The 18276-nt window shown below is 38.4% G+C and overlaps 1 protein-coding gene across 2 annotated transcripts in view; it reads right to left on the bottom strand.

Moving 5' to 3' along the window:
* The window catches only part of arsj (arylsulfatase family, member J), a 28939-nt gene extending 11462 nt beyond the window's left edge, over nucleotides 1-17477 (bottom strand). The window contains exon 1 of one of the 2 annotated variants that reach the window (XM_073907385.1): nucleotides 16766-17477. Coding sequence is in view for 1 of the 2 variants with exons in the window: in XM_683173.7 (XP_688265.3) it covers nucleotides 1755-2083 (329 nt within the window). In the remaining variant the exon portion in view is untranslated. Of the gene's footprint in view, nucleotides 1-1754; nucleotides 2498-16765 lie in introns of those variants that run through there. The other variant, XM_683173.7, reaches the window with a different exon arrangement.
* Between the last annotated feature and the right edge of the window lie 799 nt (nucleotides 17478-18276).

Below are 18276 nucleotides of genomic sequence, written 5' to 3'. Positions count from 1 at the left end.
ATTTGACCACTAGTCTAGTTTTGGGCTATTCTTTGATGTCTATTAGACATCAATTAAACACAAAACTGTTTGCTTTGATTTTAATTTCAATGTTACAAAATGCTTCACACAATCTTAAATTTACAAAATCTATAAAGCCAGAACATCTAACAGACTTGAAGGATTATGAGAAGTTCGTCTCTTTTATCAGATGGTAGTGATTACCTTAAAAGGGTAAACTCTAAGCTTGTTTATACGGGCAGATGTGATGTTTTTAGACTTCTGATCTAAAGGGATCGGATTCAGGCACCCATCAGAGAACCATAAAGCTTTCCAACAAAACCGTGACCACTGCCTATTCCTCTCACATTCAGCATTTAGACTGCTGTCTCATTATTAGGAAATGGCGTAGCAGAGGCCAAGATAAACATCTCAGCCTTTTTGTCTGTAATGTAATCGTTTTAGCGAAGAGAGCTTTAGAGATTAAACAATCCACAGGCTGAAAATTATGAAACTGTTAATTCATAAAAGAAGCATTAAAACCTTTAGTCCATTTCTTAAGATAAAAAATGTCAACATGTATCAAAGAGCTTAATGCTAAAGTGAAAAGGGTGGAATGTTGTCTTTAGCTCTCTGATAAATGCAAATAAAGTCATTTAGACTTAGAGTTGTCCCTGATTGCGTAAGAGTTCTTCCTAATTCTTCTCCATGGCATAAAATCATCAATCAAAAGCACTGTACTTCTCAGTTTACACTGTTAGTTACACCAGTTAATTTGTCATTTTACACTGAGAATAGAAAAGTCTGAAAGCCAGGATTACAATAAACAGGTCACTTTTACATTTAGTCATTTAACAGACGCTATATCCAAAGCGCCTAACAAATCATGTACCACCATAGGAACTCTACAGAGCTGTTTGATATGTCTAATGGTTTCTGACTGTTCTGAACATCCTTTGAAGTGATCTACCATATATCACCCCAAAACCTCTTTACAGGCAAGAAACCATTCTGTTTAGCACGTTCATTGTAAATGAATGTGGGGAGGGGTTGATTCATTCATTGCTTCCAAAGCAAATTACCAAAAGAGATTCCTAGCAACCTTCCTGTTTTCTGAGGCGTGGACCAGATGTTTCATGACTATGGGAATGGTGGTGTCAAGCATTCAACACTATTGTGGGTGGAGAACATGCAAGCTCACACACATACACATACACATGCATGCACACACACACACACACACACACACTAAAAAATAATCCAGAAAACTAGCTAACTTGTACAATAAACTATTCTGCCTCAATAGTATGAGTATAATTGTAAAACTATTGAACTATTGAAAAATTAGTAAACAGATTTTTGTATGTATTTATATGAAAAAATAAGTTGTTATAGCATACTGCCTATGAAGTAATGTATACCTAATAGGCATTAATTTAAAGCCGCAATAAATGCACATGCAACATTTCAGTGCCATGATTTAATCACATAACATTTATTATAAAGACAAATAAGCTCACAAATAACATTTCTGCAAAGTAAATTTTCTAATTTGTATAGGCTAGTTTGTTCAAAGTAACGACGAAATCCAGGCTTATCCATTTGTTGATTTTTTTTTTAAATCTTTTACGGTTTTTCTAACAATGTAATGCACTTTTCTAATTTAAACTTACTGATGTTTAAAAACAAAGTAGTAAAAACAAACAAAAATATTTTTAAAAGTGTACTAACATTTTGGAAGCAATAGATTTGTAATGTCATCATTAATGTCCCACCTGCCGGTCATCAGCTGGCTCCTGGACGGGCTACACAGAGGCTGCACATAGTAATTCTCCAGCTTGACTCCTGCTGCAGCGAGCCTGTCCAGCGTTGGGGTCTTAATTTCGGACCCATGATACCCTACGTCTCGAAATCCTTGGTCATCAACCATGATAAAGATGATGTGAGGCTGCGAGTTCGGCTTGTCCATGTTGTTCACAAGATTCGACTGGAAACCGCTCTTCCACGTTCCGTATGTTGAGCTGACAATGCAGCTAAAAGTAGTCAAAAGCGTTAAAAGAAAGGTACTTTTTTCCATTTGTCCGTGCGTTGACAGTGACCCCATCCACTATAATTTCCCCAATAAGTAAGATTTGCGAAGTTGTAGGCAAACTGAAAATACCAGGTCCCACTATTTTACTCGTGTCACAGCGCAAAATAACACCGCTGCATGTCATGTTATAGGATGGGATACTGGGGAAACAGACGCGCTTGGAAATTAGGTTCGCAATTTGTTCTACCCTGTCATCACTAACATTGTTAAAGTATTGTAGCCTTTGTACGGACTTGAATGCTGCTGCGCCGTGACCATCTATTTCTGTTCAATATTGTTCGCATATAACATTTTAAAGGAACAAAGCAATCATTTTACCAAGCAAATAAAAGCGAATTTTATAGTCTAGTTAGAGCAACATTTTCTAAGAAAGTCGTTTTGTCGATGTCGATACCTCCGCCTCCACAGACAGCGCGTCCCTGTCTCATCTTTCGCAAAAGTTTACTCTTCAGTTCCATACAGAGATGTCCAAGTCGCGAATGAATCGTTTTGAATTGAATCTTTCTAATGATTCAGTTGAACAACTGGATATGTCTACTGACTTTTATTTTTTAAATGTATATTTAAGCCTACCATTATAAGTAAAATAATCTACAGCTTTATAAAAAGCAGTGTGATTTGATATTTTAAAAGGAACAAAACGTATTTAAGTTTTGAAACACGTTTAAGTGTTGAATTTCAGATGCAGCAAAATCAGTAAATCGCTTAAAAGAACCGGTTCACTAAAATGAATGGGACTTCCCAGGACAGCTTTATGGAGAAACACACAAGATCTGGGTTCGTGGTTTAGTTACACCTATAAGACTATGTAATGCTGTTCTTTTTATACAAAATAGGAAACACCTAATGCCTACAGAGAAGCTGTTTAAATACATAATTGTTATGTAGCCTAGTCCAAGTATTGCTTCCTTACCGACTGCCTGGTTAAAATCACGTAGACTGCTTCCCAAAAGTTGAAAAATATATACCGGCCACTTTATTAGGTACACTTGTCCAATTGCTTGTTAACGCAAATTTCTATTCTGCCAGTCACATGGCAGGAACGCAATGAATTTAGGCATGTAGACATGGTTTCTAGATGACCTGCTGCAGTTCAAACCGAGCATCAGAATGGGGAAGAAAGGTGATTTAAGTTACTTTAAATGTGCTGTGGTTGTCGGTGCCAGCTGGGCTGGTGTGGGTATTTCAGAAACTGCTGATCTACTTTTTTTAGAGGGATTTTAGAGGCTACAATTCGCACAGGCTCACCAAAATTGGACAATAGAAGATTGGAAAAATGTTGCCTGGTCTGGTCTGGGTCTGCTGTGACATTTGAATTGTGTCAACAACATGAAAGCTTATCCATCCTGCTTTGTACCAACAGTCCAGGCTGATGGTGGTGGTTTAATGGAGTGGAGAATATTTTCTTGGCAATTGAGCATAGTGTCAATGCCAAAGCCTAGTATTGTTGCTGACCATGTCCATCGCTTTAAGACCACAGTGTACCCATCTTCGAATGGCTACTTCATAGAAGGATAATGCGCCATGTCATAAAGCGTGAATTATCTCAGACTGGTTTCTTGAATATGACAATGAGTTCAGTGTACTCATATGGCCTTCACAGTCACCAAATCTCAATCCAATAGAGCACCTTTGGGATGTGGTGGAATGGGAAATTCGCATCATGGTTGTGCAGCCAACAAATCTGCAGCAACTGCGTGATGCTATCATGTCATATTCAGACCAAAATCTCTAAGGAATGTTTCCAGTACCTATAATATTAGTTTAGTCATATTCATTAACAAAGAGATATCTGGATGCAGACCTGGTGAAGTGCAATTTGGGCTGCATCTAATGCTTTTTAATGGGCTCACCTAACCTAACCCCTAACCCTACCCCTCACTGTGACGTCACTAGCTCCATCTGAGTGCATTGTGTCTGACATTGCATCGCTGAGTGATGCAATCTCAGCTTGCATCATAAAGGCTGTATCCATATTATTGGGTACTTTAGAAACTGAACTGGTGTGAAACCCAAAATCATTAAGGATTGCTTTCTGTTTTTTTATGATTTTATTGTTTAGTTAAATTCATATTCCCCTTGATGTTTAAGTTATATGTATTACATTTGCTGAAATTCATGATTCCAGTCAGTCTGAGCTGTACCTTTGTGTTGCATTATGTTTGCAGTTCTATTGCATTAATAAAAAATCTTTTCCTTTTGTCAAGTACAGTCAGATGTTATGATAATGTATAATTTTCCAAACTCTCTTTATTTCCATGTCAGAACAATGAATAGATTTTCCCATCGCGTTGCTCATAAAAACTAATACATCCTGAGGAAGGAATCTACAGTGTTTTGCCTTGGCCTGATTTAAAAGAAAAAGAGGCATCTCAAAGGACTTTTTGTACTAAACCACATCTCCATGCAGTAAAATACGATACAGTACTGAGTGTGCCATACTTTCACACATAGAATTTAGGCACTTCAGAATATATTTTCTTAGTCAAAAAAGTCTGATATTCAATATTCAATAACCCTTTTTATTATAGCGCCTTATTTAAAAGGCGTAAGTATTCTGATAGTACTCCATGAGGATAACAGGTATATTTAAAAGAGAGATTTTTGTACATATTGTCTTGATATTAGCAGTAGTAATTCACTTTACACTCAGTGCTCAAAGTCCAGTTGTGCTCACTTTTTTTTTCTCTTTTAAAAGAGCTGATTGGTTTTCTGAATTCTGTAATGCTCAGAAAAGTCCCCTGCAGCCAGAGCCAGCCTGCAAGATGGGGAACTGAGCCATGGAAATCATGCTGAGTGCTAAATTTTGGCATGTTTGCAGTGTTAACACATTCACTTAATTCAGAAACAATGCAGAAACCATATGCAATTCAAAGGTGTATCAGGGGCAGCAATTAATTCTCTCTAAGTGTACTTCTTAGTTGATCATAGTAAGCACTGCAATTATCCTGTACCACAGAAAAAACACAGAAAATCCACACTTTTAGAAAGATACAGAAGCTGTCATTGTCACTTCAAAAGTGCCCTTAATGGTACATGAAAGGTACATTTATTTGTAATATGTACCTCTGAGGTACCAATATAGACACTGGTTACATTTTTTTGAAAAGGTATTGCCCTATTGATGGCTCCTTTATTTCTGTGGAGGTTCTGCAAATATTCTAAAGTACGTAAATTCATTTTTTTAGCAAATGTTTACATAACAAAGTTCTCAGCGACAAGTGCTGTATGAAGCACAATAGCTTTCTGTTGGTCAGTGTGGCAAATTCACCGGTAACACTTCATTTTGATGGTCCATTTGAGTTTTAGTAGACTGTCTGTTAATATCTGTTGATACTGTTCCTTCAACAGACATTTAACTGACTATAAGAAACTTTGCAAGTACATGTTAATTTACACTAACCCTAACCCCAACCTAACAGACTACTTAAAATCTAATAAGAATTAGTTGGCATAGATGCAATGCATTCTTTCACAAATTTACTAAGGCCTAAGTCAAATCTTCATCTTAGAATTATAAGGTTCTGTCTGGCATTTTTGTCTAAACTGAATTATTGACATATTCTTATTAAATGACAAAAAAAAAAAGGTTTCAAATCTACAAAGTCCAACTCTAGATTGACTCTATAAAGTTCAAGGACAAATCAGGATCAGCTTTCTTTATCATTTCACCACTCTGCTCAGTTGACAGTGGTAAAGAAACGCAAAACCAGAATCGACTAAATAATGTTGTGCTATACAAAATTGAGAAGAAACCTCCCTGTCTGAGTATTTCATAGACAATCTTGTCAAGAACAGCAGTCTAAATTCAAAAGCAGTCTAAATTCCACATAATTTTGTTTCCTGTTTGTGTTATTTTGATATAGTTTTGTTTCTTCATTTCATAAATATGACCATATTAATTTTAAAAAATTGCTACATCTGCACTGGACAAAATATTTAGCACAGCTTTGTATGCTTATGTAGCGCCACCTAGGTGTATTAAGTTTAAGATAGCGCTCCAGGTTCAATACACTAAACGCCAACAAATATGTTGAAGTAGGCCCCTCTGATATATTTCAATGACGTAATGTAAATAAGTCAGATGAGAATACAAATATTTGCTGTGTTTTAATAAATTACTAGAAATAAACTCTTTGAACAATAAAACTCTTAGATAAATCAGAAAATATAAATAATTTAATTAGAATAGAAATGTAAACATTGGGAAAAACCCCAGATGCAAAACAAAATACAAAATATAGAACTTATGCACAGCTAAAAGACAGCAAAATGACCCAAAGTCAAACCCAGCAATTTACAGTACAATGAAGAATATCAGTTAAACCAATATAGAAAAATACCACCTTTCTACACTCCAACAATCAAACCTACAAATCAACAAGTGACCAAGAGTGACTGAATATGTTTCTCTTTGAAAGTGGCCACAATTGTGTCACTAAAGCCACTTTTCCACTATCGTGCTGAATCGTTCTTTAAACAGAACTGTTCCATTCCGTGCCAAACCGGGCCAGACAGCACGGATACGGTTTCATTTTCCACGGTCGTGCTGCGACAAAGCTCTTTAAAACATTACACAAAACGCATCAGTAGTTGCCTTGGTAACACAATGTAAACGGCTCCCTTTGTTCAATTAAAGTTAAATAAGAGCCGAAACTATTTATTTATTTTTTCATAAAAGCAAAAGCAACCATGTGACTAAACACTGTTATGCCGCTCTATCATATAGGGGTGCTAAATATAGGTACATGTGCACCCTTATTTATTCATATCTTGCGCAGCTCTGGCTAAATTTTATTTGGAGGGAAAATTACCAAAATGTAACGTGATGATTGAAAATAATTGTAGGGGAAATAAATAATATTTAAAATCTCTGAACATAACAGAAAAATAAACAATGATAAGACAACAATAATAATGCATTTGCATTATAGTGGCAGAAATATAATTTTGGACAGGCCTTGTCAAAGGTGAGCGGGCACTTTCACTAATAAAAACACAGCACATAAATTATTTCATTTTTAACAATTAATTAAATTACACTGCATTTTTATATCAAAAGTTGATAATGATATAAAATATACTACATTTTGATGGTAAAATGAAACCAATTAAGCGATGGCTGTTACTTGTTTTACTATTCAAACATTAAATAACGAATGCAGCAAGTGAAATAAAAAACGAATATGAAAATATATCGCAGGATTTAAAGCATATAAAGCACTTTTATATTTAGCAAAATGATGCTCTATTATCTTTTTATTTTGATCATTTTATTTTTATTATTATAATTATTTTTGTGTTCATAATTAACTAACAAGCTGTAGGCGAATTATTGCTAGACGTTTTAGAAAATATTTGCGTAGCTATATAAAAGATCACTAAGAACAAAAAAAACACAGAAACATGTTACATGCCTCATAAATGTCATATAACTTATGTATAATTGAATCATATAATGGCCTATAGCTGAAATGATGAAAATTGCTCATTTTATTTTTATAAAACATTTGTCAAAACGTATTGATATTTTTTGAGTAAAAGCAATACTGACATTTAAGAATCCATATTTATTTAATTCATTCATTCTTTTGACTTGTTTATTAGTGCATATGCTATAATATAAATCATACAACAGTACCTTGGACAGTTACAGTGCCGCTCCGTAAAGCTTTCAAGCAAAGTCTTTTGGACGGCCGACATTACAACACGAACACGCCGTCCTTCAGGTGGTCTCGCCGGTATTAACAAGCTGTCCTGGCTTTGAATTAAAAAGTGCAATTATTTCCTCGTTGTTAAAAGAGTCTGCAAGTTCGTGTTCCATGGATGTAGTGATGTTGTTGTGGAATTTGGACATCGACGATGCAAATCGTGACTTTATTCGCTTTATTCGATGCGCAGCAGGAGAAAAAAGTCAGCAGCGCAAGTCGCTGGCATGTCTCTCCCGGATCAGAGCGAGTTTTGTGCTGTGTAATACAGCGCTGTGTGCAATAAACTCACATTCAGCAGGCGAAGTAGGTCTGTATTCAAGTCAATAAAATAATAACTTTAATGAATAAAATATCTTCGTAAGAATGTGATGAGTTATTCACTTCTCTGCCAGAGACTGCTCTATGGTTTTAAAACCCTTTTCAAACTGTATCGTTTAGACCTGGATCATTATTTTATATTAAATGTACTGTAGTTTATTGAGGATGTCTGATGACTAGCGCGCTTCTGCTGAGCCAGCTGTGGTAGCTTAGCAACCGAGTCGCGACGTCAACACACAGAATCTGTCAGCACAGTTCAGCACGGTTGTCTAACCGTGCCGAGAATTCCGGGCCAAGAACGGTTTGTAATCGTGCCGCGCCGTTCCAGGCTCAGTGGAGAAACAACCGTAACCGTACCGAAGTGTTCTTAGAACGGTTTGGCACGATAGTGGAAAAGCAGCTTAAATTACACACTGAATTAAACCTATATAAACTATTAGTATAAATCTATACTGTAAAACACACAGCAGTATTTTATGCTCACTGCATCTCCATAAACAACTCAATACTCTGTGGGCCCACACACTCACACATTCATACACCCCCGTTGCAGGCCTGTATCGCTGCTAGTGTACGTTGTGGCCGGGAAAATGAAAATGGCCTCTTCACTCTCCTGAGCACAAATAAAATTAAACAAGATACCTCAGATGAAGATGACCTTGATCCAGATGACAGCAAACCAGATGCCAGCGATCCAGATGACAGCGATCCAGTTGACAGCGATCCAGATGCCAGCGATCCAGTTGACAGCGATCCAGTTGACAGCGATCCAGATGACAGCGATCCAGTTGACAGCGATCCAGATGACAGCAATCCAAATGACAGCGATCCAGATGACAGCAATATATGACAGTTCTCCAAACTGACAACACTTGTGAACAACGGGCCAACGAGCCGCGATCGATCGGCGAACTTCTGCCGCGGGTCTTTCAAATCCTCACTTTCACTTTTCCTCCCCAGCTGATGAGAGGCAAATCTCACGTAGTATTTTCACTTTATTTGTGGTGCTATTTGATCCTCTTTGACTCTTTCATCCTTGTTTCATACTAATCTAACAGTCTCTTTTTTTCTCCTCCTTATTTTCAGTTTAACCGTCTCTCTCTCAGTTCAGCATTAGTCCTCCGTAACTGTCAGTTGACAATCTAGGCATTTAAAAAATGCTCACTCACTCTGAACTGACTAATAACTGACACTGGAAACTTATATGATGAAAACACACCGCGAACTTAAAACAAACACAAAACAAACTCAAAGTAATCAAAAACATGTTGTTCACACGCAATATCTATTACTATCTCTTGTTTTTTATTCTCCGTGAATGTTACGCAATCATAACAGCCGCGACGCGAGTCTCCCCTTCAGTTTCCAAAACTGCCGGCTGTGTCTCCTCTCTCCCTTCTCTCTTCCCAACAGCCAATCACATTTCACACTCCACACCAGAGGGCGGGACTACACGCATATAAACCAATCATGTAGGAACACCTACCAAACTTGTTAACCCCATGTATTTCAGTGAAGGTTGATCAAACTTGCTATCTTATCATATTCTCAGAGATAGACGCTCATATATTACACATCAACATTAGGATGTATATTCACAAATGAATGCAAAACACATTTTAGATTTAATTCTGTTCTAGAACCAATATGAATAAATAAATAAATAAATAAATAGATAGACAATAAATAAATAAATAACCTTAAGATTACTTTAAAACTTAACTTGTAGAACTTCATTCTACTGGGTTACATGCTCCCGCTTCTAAACATCTCATGTCCTCATGAGATTACCTCATTAAACTTCAATAGTGATCTCAGGCTCAGCACAATTGCTTACTTGAACACAATGAGTACACCGTGCCATAGGGTGGCACCACACTGTATTACAAAACTTTGGTGAACTATCCCCACCTTGTACTTTTACAACCATTCCTCTGTGAACTAAGGTTAAAGACTTGTTAGTGGGTCTCCCCAGACAATCATAGCTCAATCGGTCTATAGGTCTTGTGTTTCTCTTAGGTCGCACATGAACATGCTCTACTACCTCTCTAGTAGTATTGGCTGTTCCAGGATCTCCCCCTTCTAGAGCAGGATCTTCAAGCTCCTCAGGAGTCTGCTCCAATACTGCTTCGTGGCCCTGGTCAGTGACTGATGTGTCATCCATCTCTGCAGCGGGTGTTTCCAATTCATCCTTATTGTAAACTGCTCCCTCATTTATTGAAGATTCCTCCTGTGTTACATACTTTTGAGTTTCATCGACCCTATTCGGGTAGTAATACCACAAGTCATCCTCTTCACTGTCTGAGTCATTTCTCAATCCACTTCCTGTCATGTTCTGATTTATTTCCTTTAATCCTCTTCCATATTTTCTCCCCACAGATTCTGTCCTGATCTCTGTTGGAGCAGCTGTATTTTGAATTTTTCCTGAATCAGACAATCTCACATCATCCCCAACAGGTAAGAGATGGTCTCTGTGAAGAGTCCTCACACTTCCCATTCCAGATTCAGGTTTTAAACGATATACAGGTAAGTTATTCAGCTTTTCAACTATCAGGTAAGGAACAGAATTCCACTTGTCACCAAGTTTGTTCTTTCCAGTCATACCCAGATTTCTTGTCAGCACACGATCTCCTACAGCCAGTGTCTGATGTTTTATGTGCTTGTCATACAATCGTTTGTTTCTCTTTTGACTTTTCTGTGCAGTTTCAGTTGCCAACTGATATGCTTGTTGTAACTCTGACTTCATTCTTTCTACATATTGTCGATGGCTACCAGCTCCTTTTCCATCAGGTGAAGTTCCAAAACACCCATCCACTGGCAGACGAGCCTCTCTTCCAAATAGAAGATAGTACGGGGAATATCCAGTTGCATCATTCTTAGTACAGTTGTAAGCGTGCACTAATCGGTTGATGTGCTGACTCCATCTGTGTTTCTCTGTAGGATTCAGAGTACCGAGCATGGACAGCAGTGTTCGGTTGAATCTTTCTGGCTGAGGATCTCCTTGTGGATGATAGGGTGACGTTCTGGATTTTCTTATACCAAGCATGTTAAGCATTTCTTTTATGAGACCACTCTCAAAGTCTCTTCCCTGATCTGAGTGGATTCGGGTGGGTAAGCCATAGTGAACAAAAAATTTGTCGCACAGTACTTTGGCCACAGTTAGTGCTTTCTGATCTTTGGTTACAAATGCTTGTGCGTAGCGAGTGAAGTGGTCGGTTACAACCAGAACATTGCTTAGACCTCTGGAGTCAGGCTCAATAGATAAAAAGTCAATACATACTAAGTCAAATGGCCCATTGCTGGTTAGGTGGTTCAGTGGGGCAGCCTTCTTAGGTACTGTTTTTCTTGTTACACATCGCCCACAATTCTTAACATACTGCTCCACATAGCGAGACATTCGGGGCCAATAGAATCGATCTCTCAGTAGTTCAGTTGTTCTCTCTACCCCCAAATGACCAGAGTCATCATGCAAGGAGCGCAGTACATGGGACCAATACCTTGAGGGTAAGACAAGCTGTATATTTTCCTTTCTGCAGGAACTGTTGGTAACTCTGTACAGAAGTTTATTCTCAATTTTCAACTTGGGTCCCTGCCGCCGTAACAGAGCAATTGAATCATCTGAACTCCTAGTATCAGTAAGTATTTGTCCAGACTCCAATTCTCGCTTCACTATACCAATTACAGGATCTTCATCTTGAGCCTTACTTAACTCCTCATGGCTCAACTGTTCCATAGGACTGAAACTCAATGAAGTGGGACAAGCAAATGCTTCTGGGATACTGTGAGGAGAGACACATAGATGATCCACTAGCCTGGAGGATGACTCATCACTTTCATTAATTCTTGCCAGCTGGCAAATAGCTTTTACTCCTGACTTTGAAATTTCCTTCCATTCTGTTGAGATAGCTGATTCAAAGGGGTAGCGTGACAATACATCAGCGTCCGTGTTGTGACTCCCAGGCTTGTATTGTAAGCTAAAGTTGTATGTGGCTAAAGCAGCTAACCATCGGTGACCTGTTGCACTCAACTTGGCGCTGGACAGCACATAGGTAAGTGGATTGTTGTCTGTTTTCACCACAAACTGAGCACCATAAAGATAATCATGGAACTTGTCCACAACTGCCCATTTAAGCGCCAAGAACTCAAGCTGATGAATGGGGTAACGCTGCTCAGATGCACTCAGCTTTCGGCTTGCATAGGCTACTGGCCTAAGTCCACCAGGATGCTCCTGATTCAAAACAGCTCCCAGACCATTAAGGCTAGCATCCACATGAAGAACATAGGATTTGTTAGGGTCGGCGAAAGCAAGTACTGGGGCATGTGTGAGACAATAAATGATCTTGTGAAATGCTGCTGTACAGTTATCATCCCAACGCTCTCCAAAAGGCTCAGACGTTTTGTGATATTTTCTGACATCTGCTGTCTTTTTGTTTTGGCCAGATGTTGGTGGGTACCCTTTAGTGAGTTCTGTTAATGGCCTTACAATGGCTGAGTAGTCTTTTATGAATCGTCGGTAAAATCCACAGAAACCAAGAAAGGATCTCAGTGATTTCAGATCAGTGGGCATTTTCCAGCGGGTTACTGCCTCAACTTTAGCTGGGTCTGGTGATACTCCAGCAGCTGACACAATGTGCCCCACATAACGTACTTGGGACTGACAAAACTGGCATTTATCAATTGAAACTTTGAGGCCACACTCTCTGAGTCGATCTAAAACTTTTAATAGTCTCTCTTCATGTTCTTCAAGAGTGCGCCCAAACACAATGATATCATCCAGATAGACTATTACTTGAAGGAGATGCATGTCACCAACAGCTTTTTCCATTAGCCGTTGAAATGTGGCTGGAGCTCCAGTAATCCCTTGAGGCATACGTTCAAACTGGAAAAATCCTAAAGGACAGATAAATGCTGTCTTTTCTTTGTCCTCCTCAGCCATAGCTATTTGATAATATCCACTGCGAAGATCTAGCACAGAAAACCACTTACTGCCAGCCAAACAGTCCAGAGCATCATCAATCCTGGGAGTAGTGCACTAATCGGGGATGGTGCGAGCATTTAGAGTTCTGTAGTCAATGCACATCCTAACTGCTCCACTCTTTTTCCTTGCAATTACAATGGGCGATGCATACTGGCTTCTTGATTCTGTAATTATTCCAGCCTCTAAAAGTTCTTTGATATGGCGTCGCACATCCTCGATGTCTGCAGGAGCGATGCGTCTGGAGCGCTCTCTGAAAGGTTTGGTGTCTGTCAGTCTAATGTTATGTTCAACTCCTTGGGCTAATCCCACATCCCACTCATTGGTAGAAAAGACATCACTTCTGACTGCCAACTTCTGACGGAGTCGCATTTCCCATAACTCAGGAATGGATGACTCTTCAAATTTAAACAGGCTTGGGTCAATTACTTGAGAGCTTTTTTCCCCAGAACCAACAGTAAGTGTGTCAGTAAGGTACACATTGGCCATTATTGTACCCGATGGAATTGAAATGTCCTTTGAGGTTTCATTATGGACTAACACTTGCACACTGTTATCTTGAATGGTGGAAAAGGGAAGCACAAATGGAGTTATGAATGTACCAGCTGGAAGATTGTCCTCTTCAGGTGAGTCTACCACAAAAATTTCTTTTCTCAAGGGTTTTTCAGTCTCTATTTTACAGACAGCCAGTACTTCTCCTCTAGATGGAACTACACACTTTTCAGGTCCCATCCACCGTACTTTCCCCTCAGGCTGGTCGATTAAGGTATTTTTACATGTCTGCTGATTGAGATGGATTTCAGGAAGGTTAGTATGAATTCTTAAAGCTTGTGCAGTGCTGGATGATTTTACATCATGACTGAGAGTAGCAAGGCGCTGGAAGAAACTGGCGTTTGTTCCAATAATGACTGGTAACTGGGAGGGCCCTTGAGGTTCAGGACATACGAGAGCCAAGATGGACAGCGGCTCCTTTACTCCACTGACTGAGAACGGGAAAGTGACATCCACTACTATATATCCCTTATAAGGATAACTGGACGAACTGAGGCCCCATATGGATAATCCAGTCAAGGGGTGAATCGGTACATAATTTAAATTCTTAGAGTACCAACTCTCAAACACTATTGTCACTTGTGATCCACTGTCTAACAGGGCTTGACATAAATGTCCATTAATTGTCACTTCTACTGTTGATGCTGGTCCAACTAGGCCTTTTGGAATACTGCTGGCTTTGTTTATGTCTGTCTGACTCTTTTTAGAGAAACAAACTTGGTTCTGGGTTTTTCTGCTTTCATTAGCCTCGGACTTAAAACTCTTAGCTTGCCGCAAAGAACGAATTAGCTTCTGGATTACTTGGTCTGAATTTTGTGGGGCTTGACATTTTGTCGCAATATGACCGTCTTGTCCACATTTGTAACAGAAATAATCATCTTTTGTTCTGGTTGACTTTCGGCTAAATAATGATGAAGTGGACTGTGATGGTTTTGGCCGTTGTTCTGTAACCTCTAGTGAGCCCTGAGAAGGACTGACACTCATAACTGCCAACTGTTGTTGTAAGTACTGAACTTGTTTCTTTAACTCTTGAACTTCTACATCTTCTGTTTTTTCCATCTGGTTAGGTTTCTCTCTGGATTTAACCACCAAAGAAGAAGTAGAAACAGTTTTGGGCATGACTCCACATAAGTGTGCACGCAGCTCTTGAATCTCTCCTTTGAGTTCTTGAATGACAGATGTGCTTGTGGTTTCATCACAATACTGTATGGATTTGGCTTTAGCTGACATTCTGTGGCGAGAAGCTTCACTCTCTTCTACCTCACGTATTTCCTTCAGCAGACTCAGGAAAGAAGGTGGGCATGCTGTACGTTCTCGAAGCCTCAACTGTAGCAACATGAGATCAGAATTCACTTCCCCTCGAATGAGTTGTTCTACTCGCACTTTATCGGTCATTCTGAAAGACAGGCCATTTCTTTCCACCACTTTTTTTAGAGCTTTGTCAATTCTCCTCAGAAACTCTGATAATGCCTCCCCTGCATTTTGACGCATAAGTCGAAACTTAAAATACAGATCTTCACCAGACTCTGAAGATCCAAAGGAACTCTCTAATGCTTCCACATACTCTAAAGCACCTGCTTCTGGATTTGAGAAACGAACAGCTCTCACTATTTCCATTGCTGGTCCTTTAAGGCTTTCCATGATTCTGCGTCGTTTTTCTTTTTCAGTACAGTCACACTCAGTTATCATGAGCCTTGCTTGATCTATCCAGTTATCCATATTTTCCTCTCCAATTGGGGTTGGAACAATGGCTGAAAATGTCCGAAGTCGTCGGTATGCATTTCCATCACTTGTTGGCTTTATGGTCTTTTCCAGTACTTCACCCATTGCACGTATAATTGATTCAGGAGAACTATCACCAGCACTGTGGGGTGTAATTAAAGCTTTTACGTCACTGAAAGTTTTCCCTTCCTCCATCAGGAACTTTGTCAGCTTTTCAGAGAATCCTTCAGCATCTGTATTAGAGGCACTTTCACTTGGTTGAATCACGATAACTGACCAGGGCTCACTCTTTTCCCCCCTTGTCACTTCAGGAGGAATACGGGTGGAGTCAGTGGCTTGTCGGCACTCACATAGAACCATCATAGACTGGGCAGTAGGTCCTTCTCTTGTGTCCCTCACTCGAACCCTTCCCAGAGCTTTGACAGTTTCCATTACATCTTCAATCTCTGCCACTTCTGTGTAAACAGGTACATTTAACAGGATTAAAGCATGAGTAGAATCAATACTGGCTGCTTCACACCATTTTGTTAACTCTGCTTGAAGACTGGGGTCCTTTCTCAAAGCCATAGCGACAGTTTATGAACTTTTGAATAGAAGACAGTAGGTGCTTGGATTCAGATAATTTAACTTGTCTCTTCTTTCTTTATGAACTTATCATTGATGTATCAGAGGGAGATCCCGGACGAGCCCCCACTTTATGTAGCGCCACCTAGGTGTATTAAGTTTAAGATAGCGCTCCAGGTTCAATACACTAAACGCCTACAAATATGTTGAAGTAGGCCCCTCTGATATATTTCAATGACGTAATGTAAATAAGTCAGATGAGAATACAAATATTTCCTGTGTTTTAATAAATTACTATAAATAAACTCTTTGAACAATAAAACTCTTAGATAAATCAGAAAATATAAATAATTTAATTAGAATAGAAATGTAAACATTGGGAAAAACCCCAGATGCAAAACAAAATACAAAATATAGAACTTATGCACCGCTAAAAGACAGCAAAATGACCCAAAGTCAAACCCAGCAATTTACAGTACAATGAAGAATATCAATTAAACCAATATAGAAAAATACCACCTTTCTACACTCCAACAATCAAACCTACAAATCAACAAGTGACCAAGAGTGACTGAATATGTTTCTCTTTGAAAGTGGCCACAATTGTGTCACTAAATTACACACTGAATTAAACCTATATAAACTATTAGTATAAATCTATACTGTAAAACACACAGCAGTATTTTATGCTCACTGCATCTCCATAAACAACTCAATACTCTGTGGGCCCACACACTCACACATTCATACACCCCCGTTGCAGGCCTGTATCGCTGCTAGTGTACGTTGTGGCCGGGAAAATGAAAATGGCCTCTTCACTCTCCTGAGCACAAATAAAATTAAACAAGATACCTCAGATGAAGATGACCTTGATCCAGATGACAGCAAACCAGATGACAGCGATCCAGTTGACAGCGATCCAGATGCCAGCGATCCAGTTGACAGCGATCCAGTTGACAGCGATCCAGATGACAGCGATCCAGTTGACAGCGATCCAGATGACAGCAATCCAAATGACAGCGATCCAGATGACAGCAATATATGACAGTTCTCCAAACTGACAACACTTGTGAACAACGGGCCAACGAGCCGCGATCGATCGGCGAACTTCTGCCGCGGGTCTTTCAAATCCTCACTTTCACTTTTCCTCCCCAGCTGATGAGAGGCAAATCTCACATAGTATTCAGGTTATTTGTGGTGCTATTTGCTCCTCTTTGACTCTTTCATCCTTGTTTCATACTAATCTAACAGTCTCTTTTTTCTCCTCCTTATTTTCAGTTTAACCGTCTCTCTCTCAGTTCAGCATTAGTCCTCCGTAACTGTCAGTTGACAATCTAGGCATTTAAAAAATGCTCACTCACTCTAACTGACTAATAACTGACACTGGAAACTTATATGATGAAAACACACCGCGAACTTAAAACAAACACAAAACAAACTCAAAGTAATCAAAAACATGTTGTTCACACGCAATATCTATTACTATCTCTTGTTTTTTATTCTCCGTGAATGTTACGCAATCATAACAGCCGCGACGCGAGTCTCCCCTTCAGTTTCCAAAACTGCCGGCTGTGTCTCCTCTCTCCCTTCTCTCTTCCCAACAGCCAATCACATTTCACACTCCACACCAGAGGCCGGGACTACACGCATATAAACCAATCATGTAGGAACACCTACCAAACTTGTTAACCCCATGTATTTCAGTAAAGGTTGATCAAACTTGCTATCTTATCATATTCTCAGAGATAGACGCTCATATATTACACATCAACATTAGGATGTATATTCACAAATGAATGCAAAACACATTTTAGATTTAATTCTGTTCTAGAACCAATATGAATAAATAAATAAATAAATAGATAGATAGACAATAAATAAATAAATAACCTTAAGATTACTTTAAAACTTGTAGAACTTCCTTCTACTGGGTTACACTTAATTTGAACAAGACAAAATATTGATCCTAAAACATTAAATAAATGTTAAAAGCAAAAAAAAAAAAAAAAAAAATATATATATATATATATATATATATATATATATATATATATATATATATATATATATATATATATATATATATATATATATAATTTCTGAAACATCAACATATTGTTACAAAATAACAATATATATATATATATATATATATATATATATATATATATATATATATATATATATATATATATATATATTTAATTATTATTAAATTAACAAGCAGACTAATTGTATTTCTTGAAAAGTGCTTCAATTAATTATGTGCCAGACAGAACCTTACAGTGCATCCGGAAAGTATTCATAGAGCTTTACTTTTTTCACAGTTTTTTATGTTACAGCCTTATTCCAAAATAGATTAA

This window comes from Danio rerio, chromosome 7, assembly GCF_049306965.1.
Source record: "Danio rerio strain Tuebingen ecotype United States chromosome 7, GRCz12tu, whole genome shotgun sequence".
NCBI lineage: Eukaryota > Metazoa > Chordata > Actinopteri > Cypriniformes > Danionidae > Danio > Danio rerio.
Note: the sequence above shows the minus strand (reverse complement) of the source record. Positions and strands in the feature narration are given on the sequence as shown.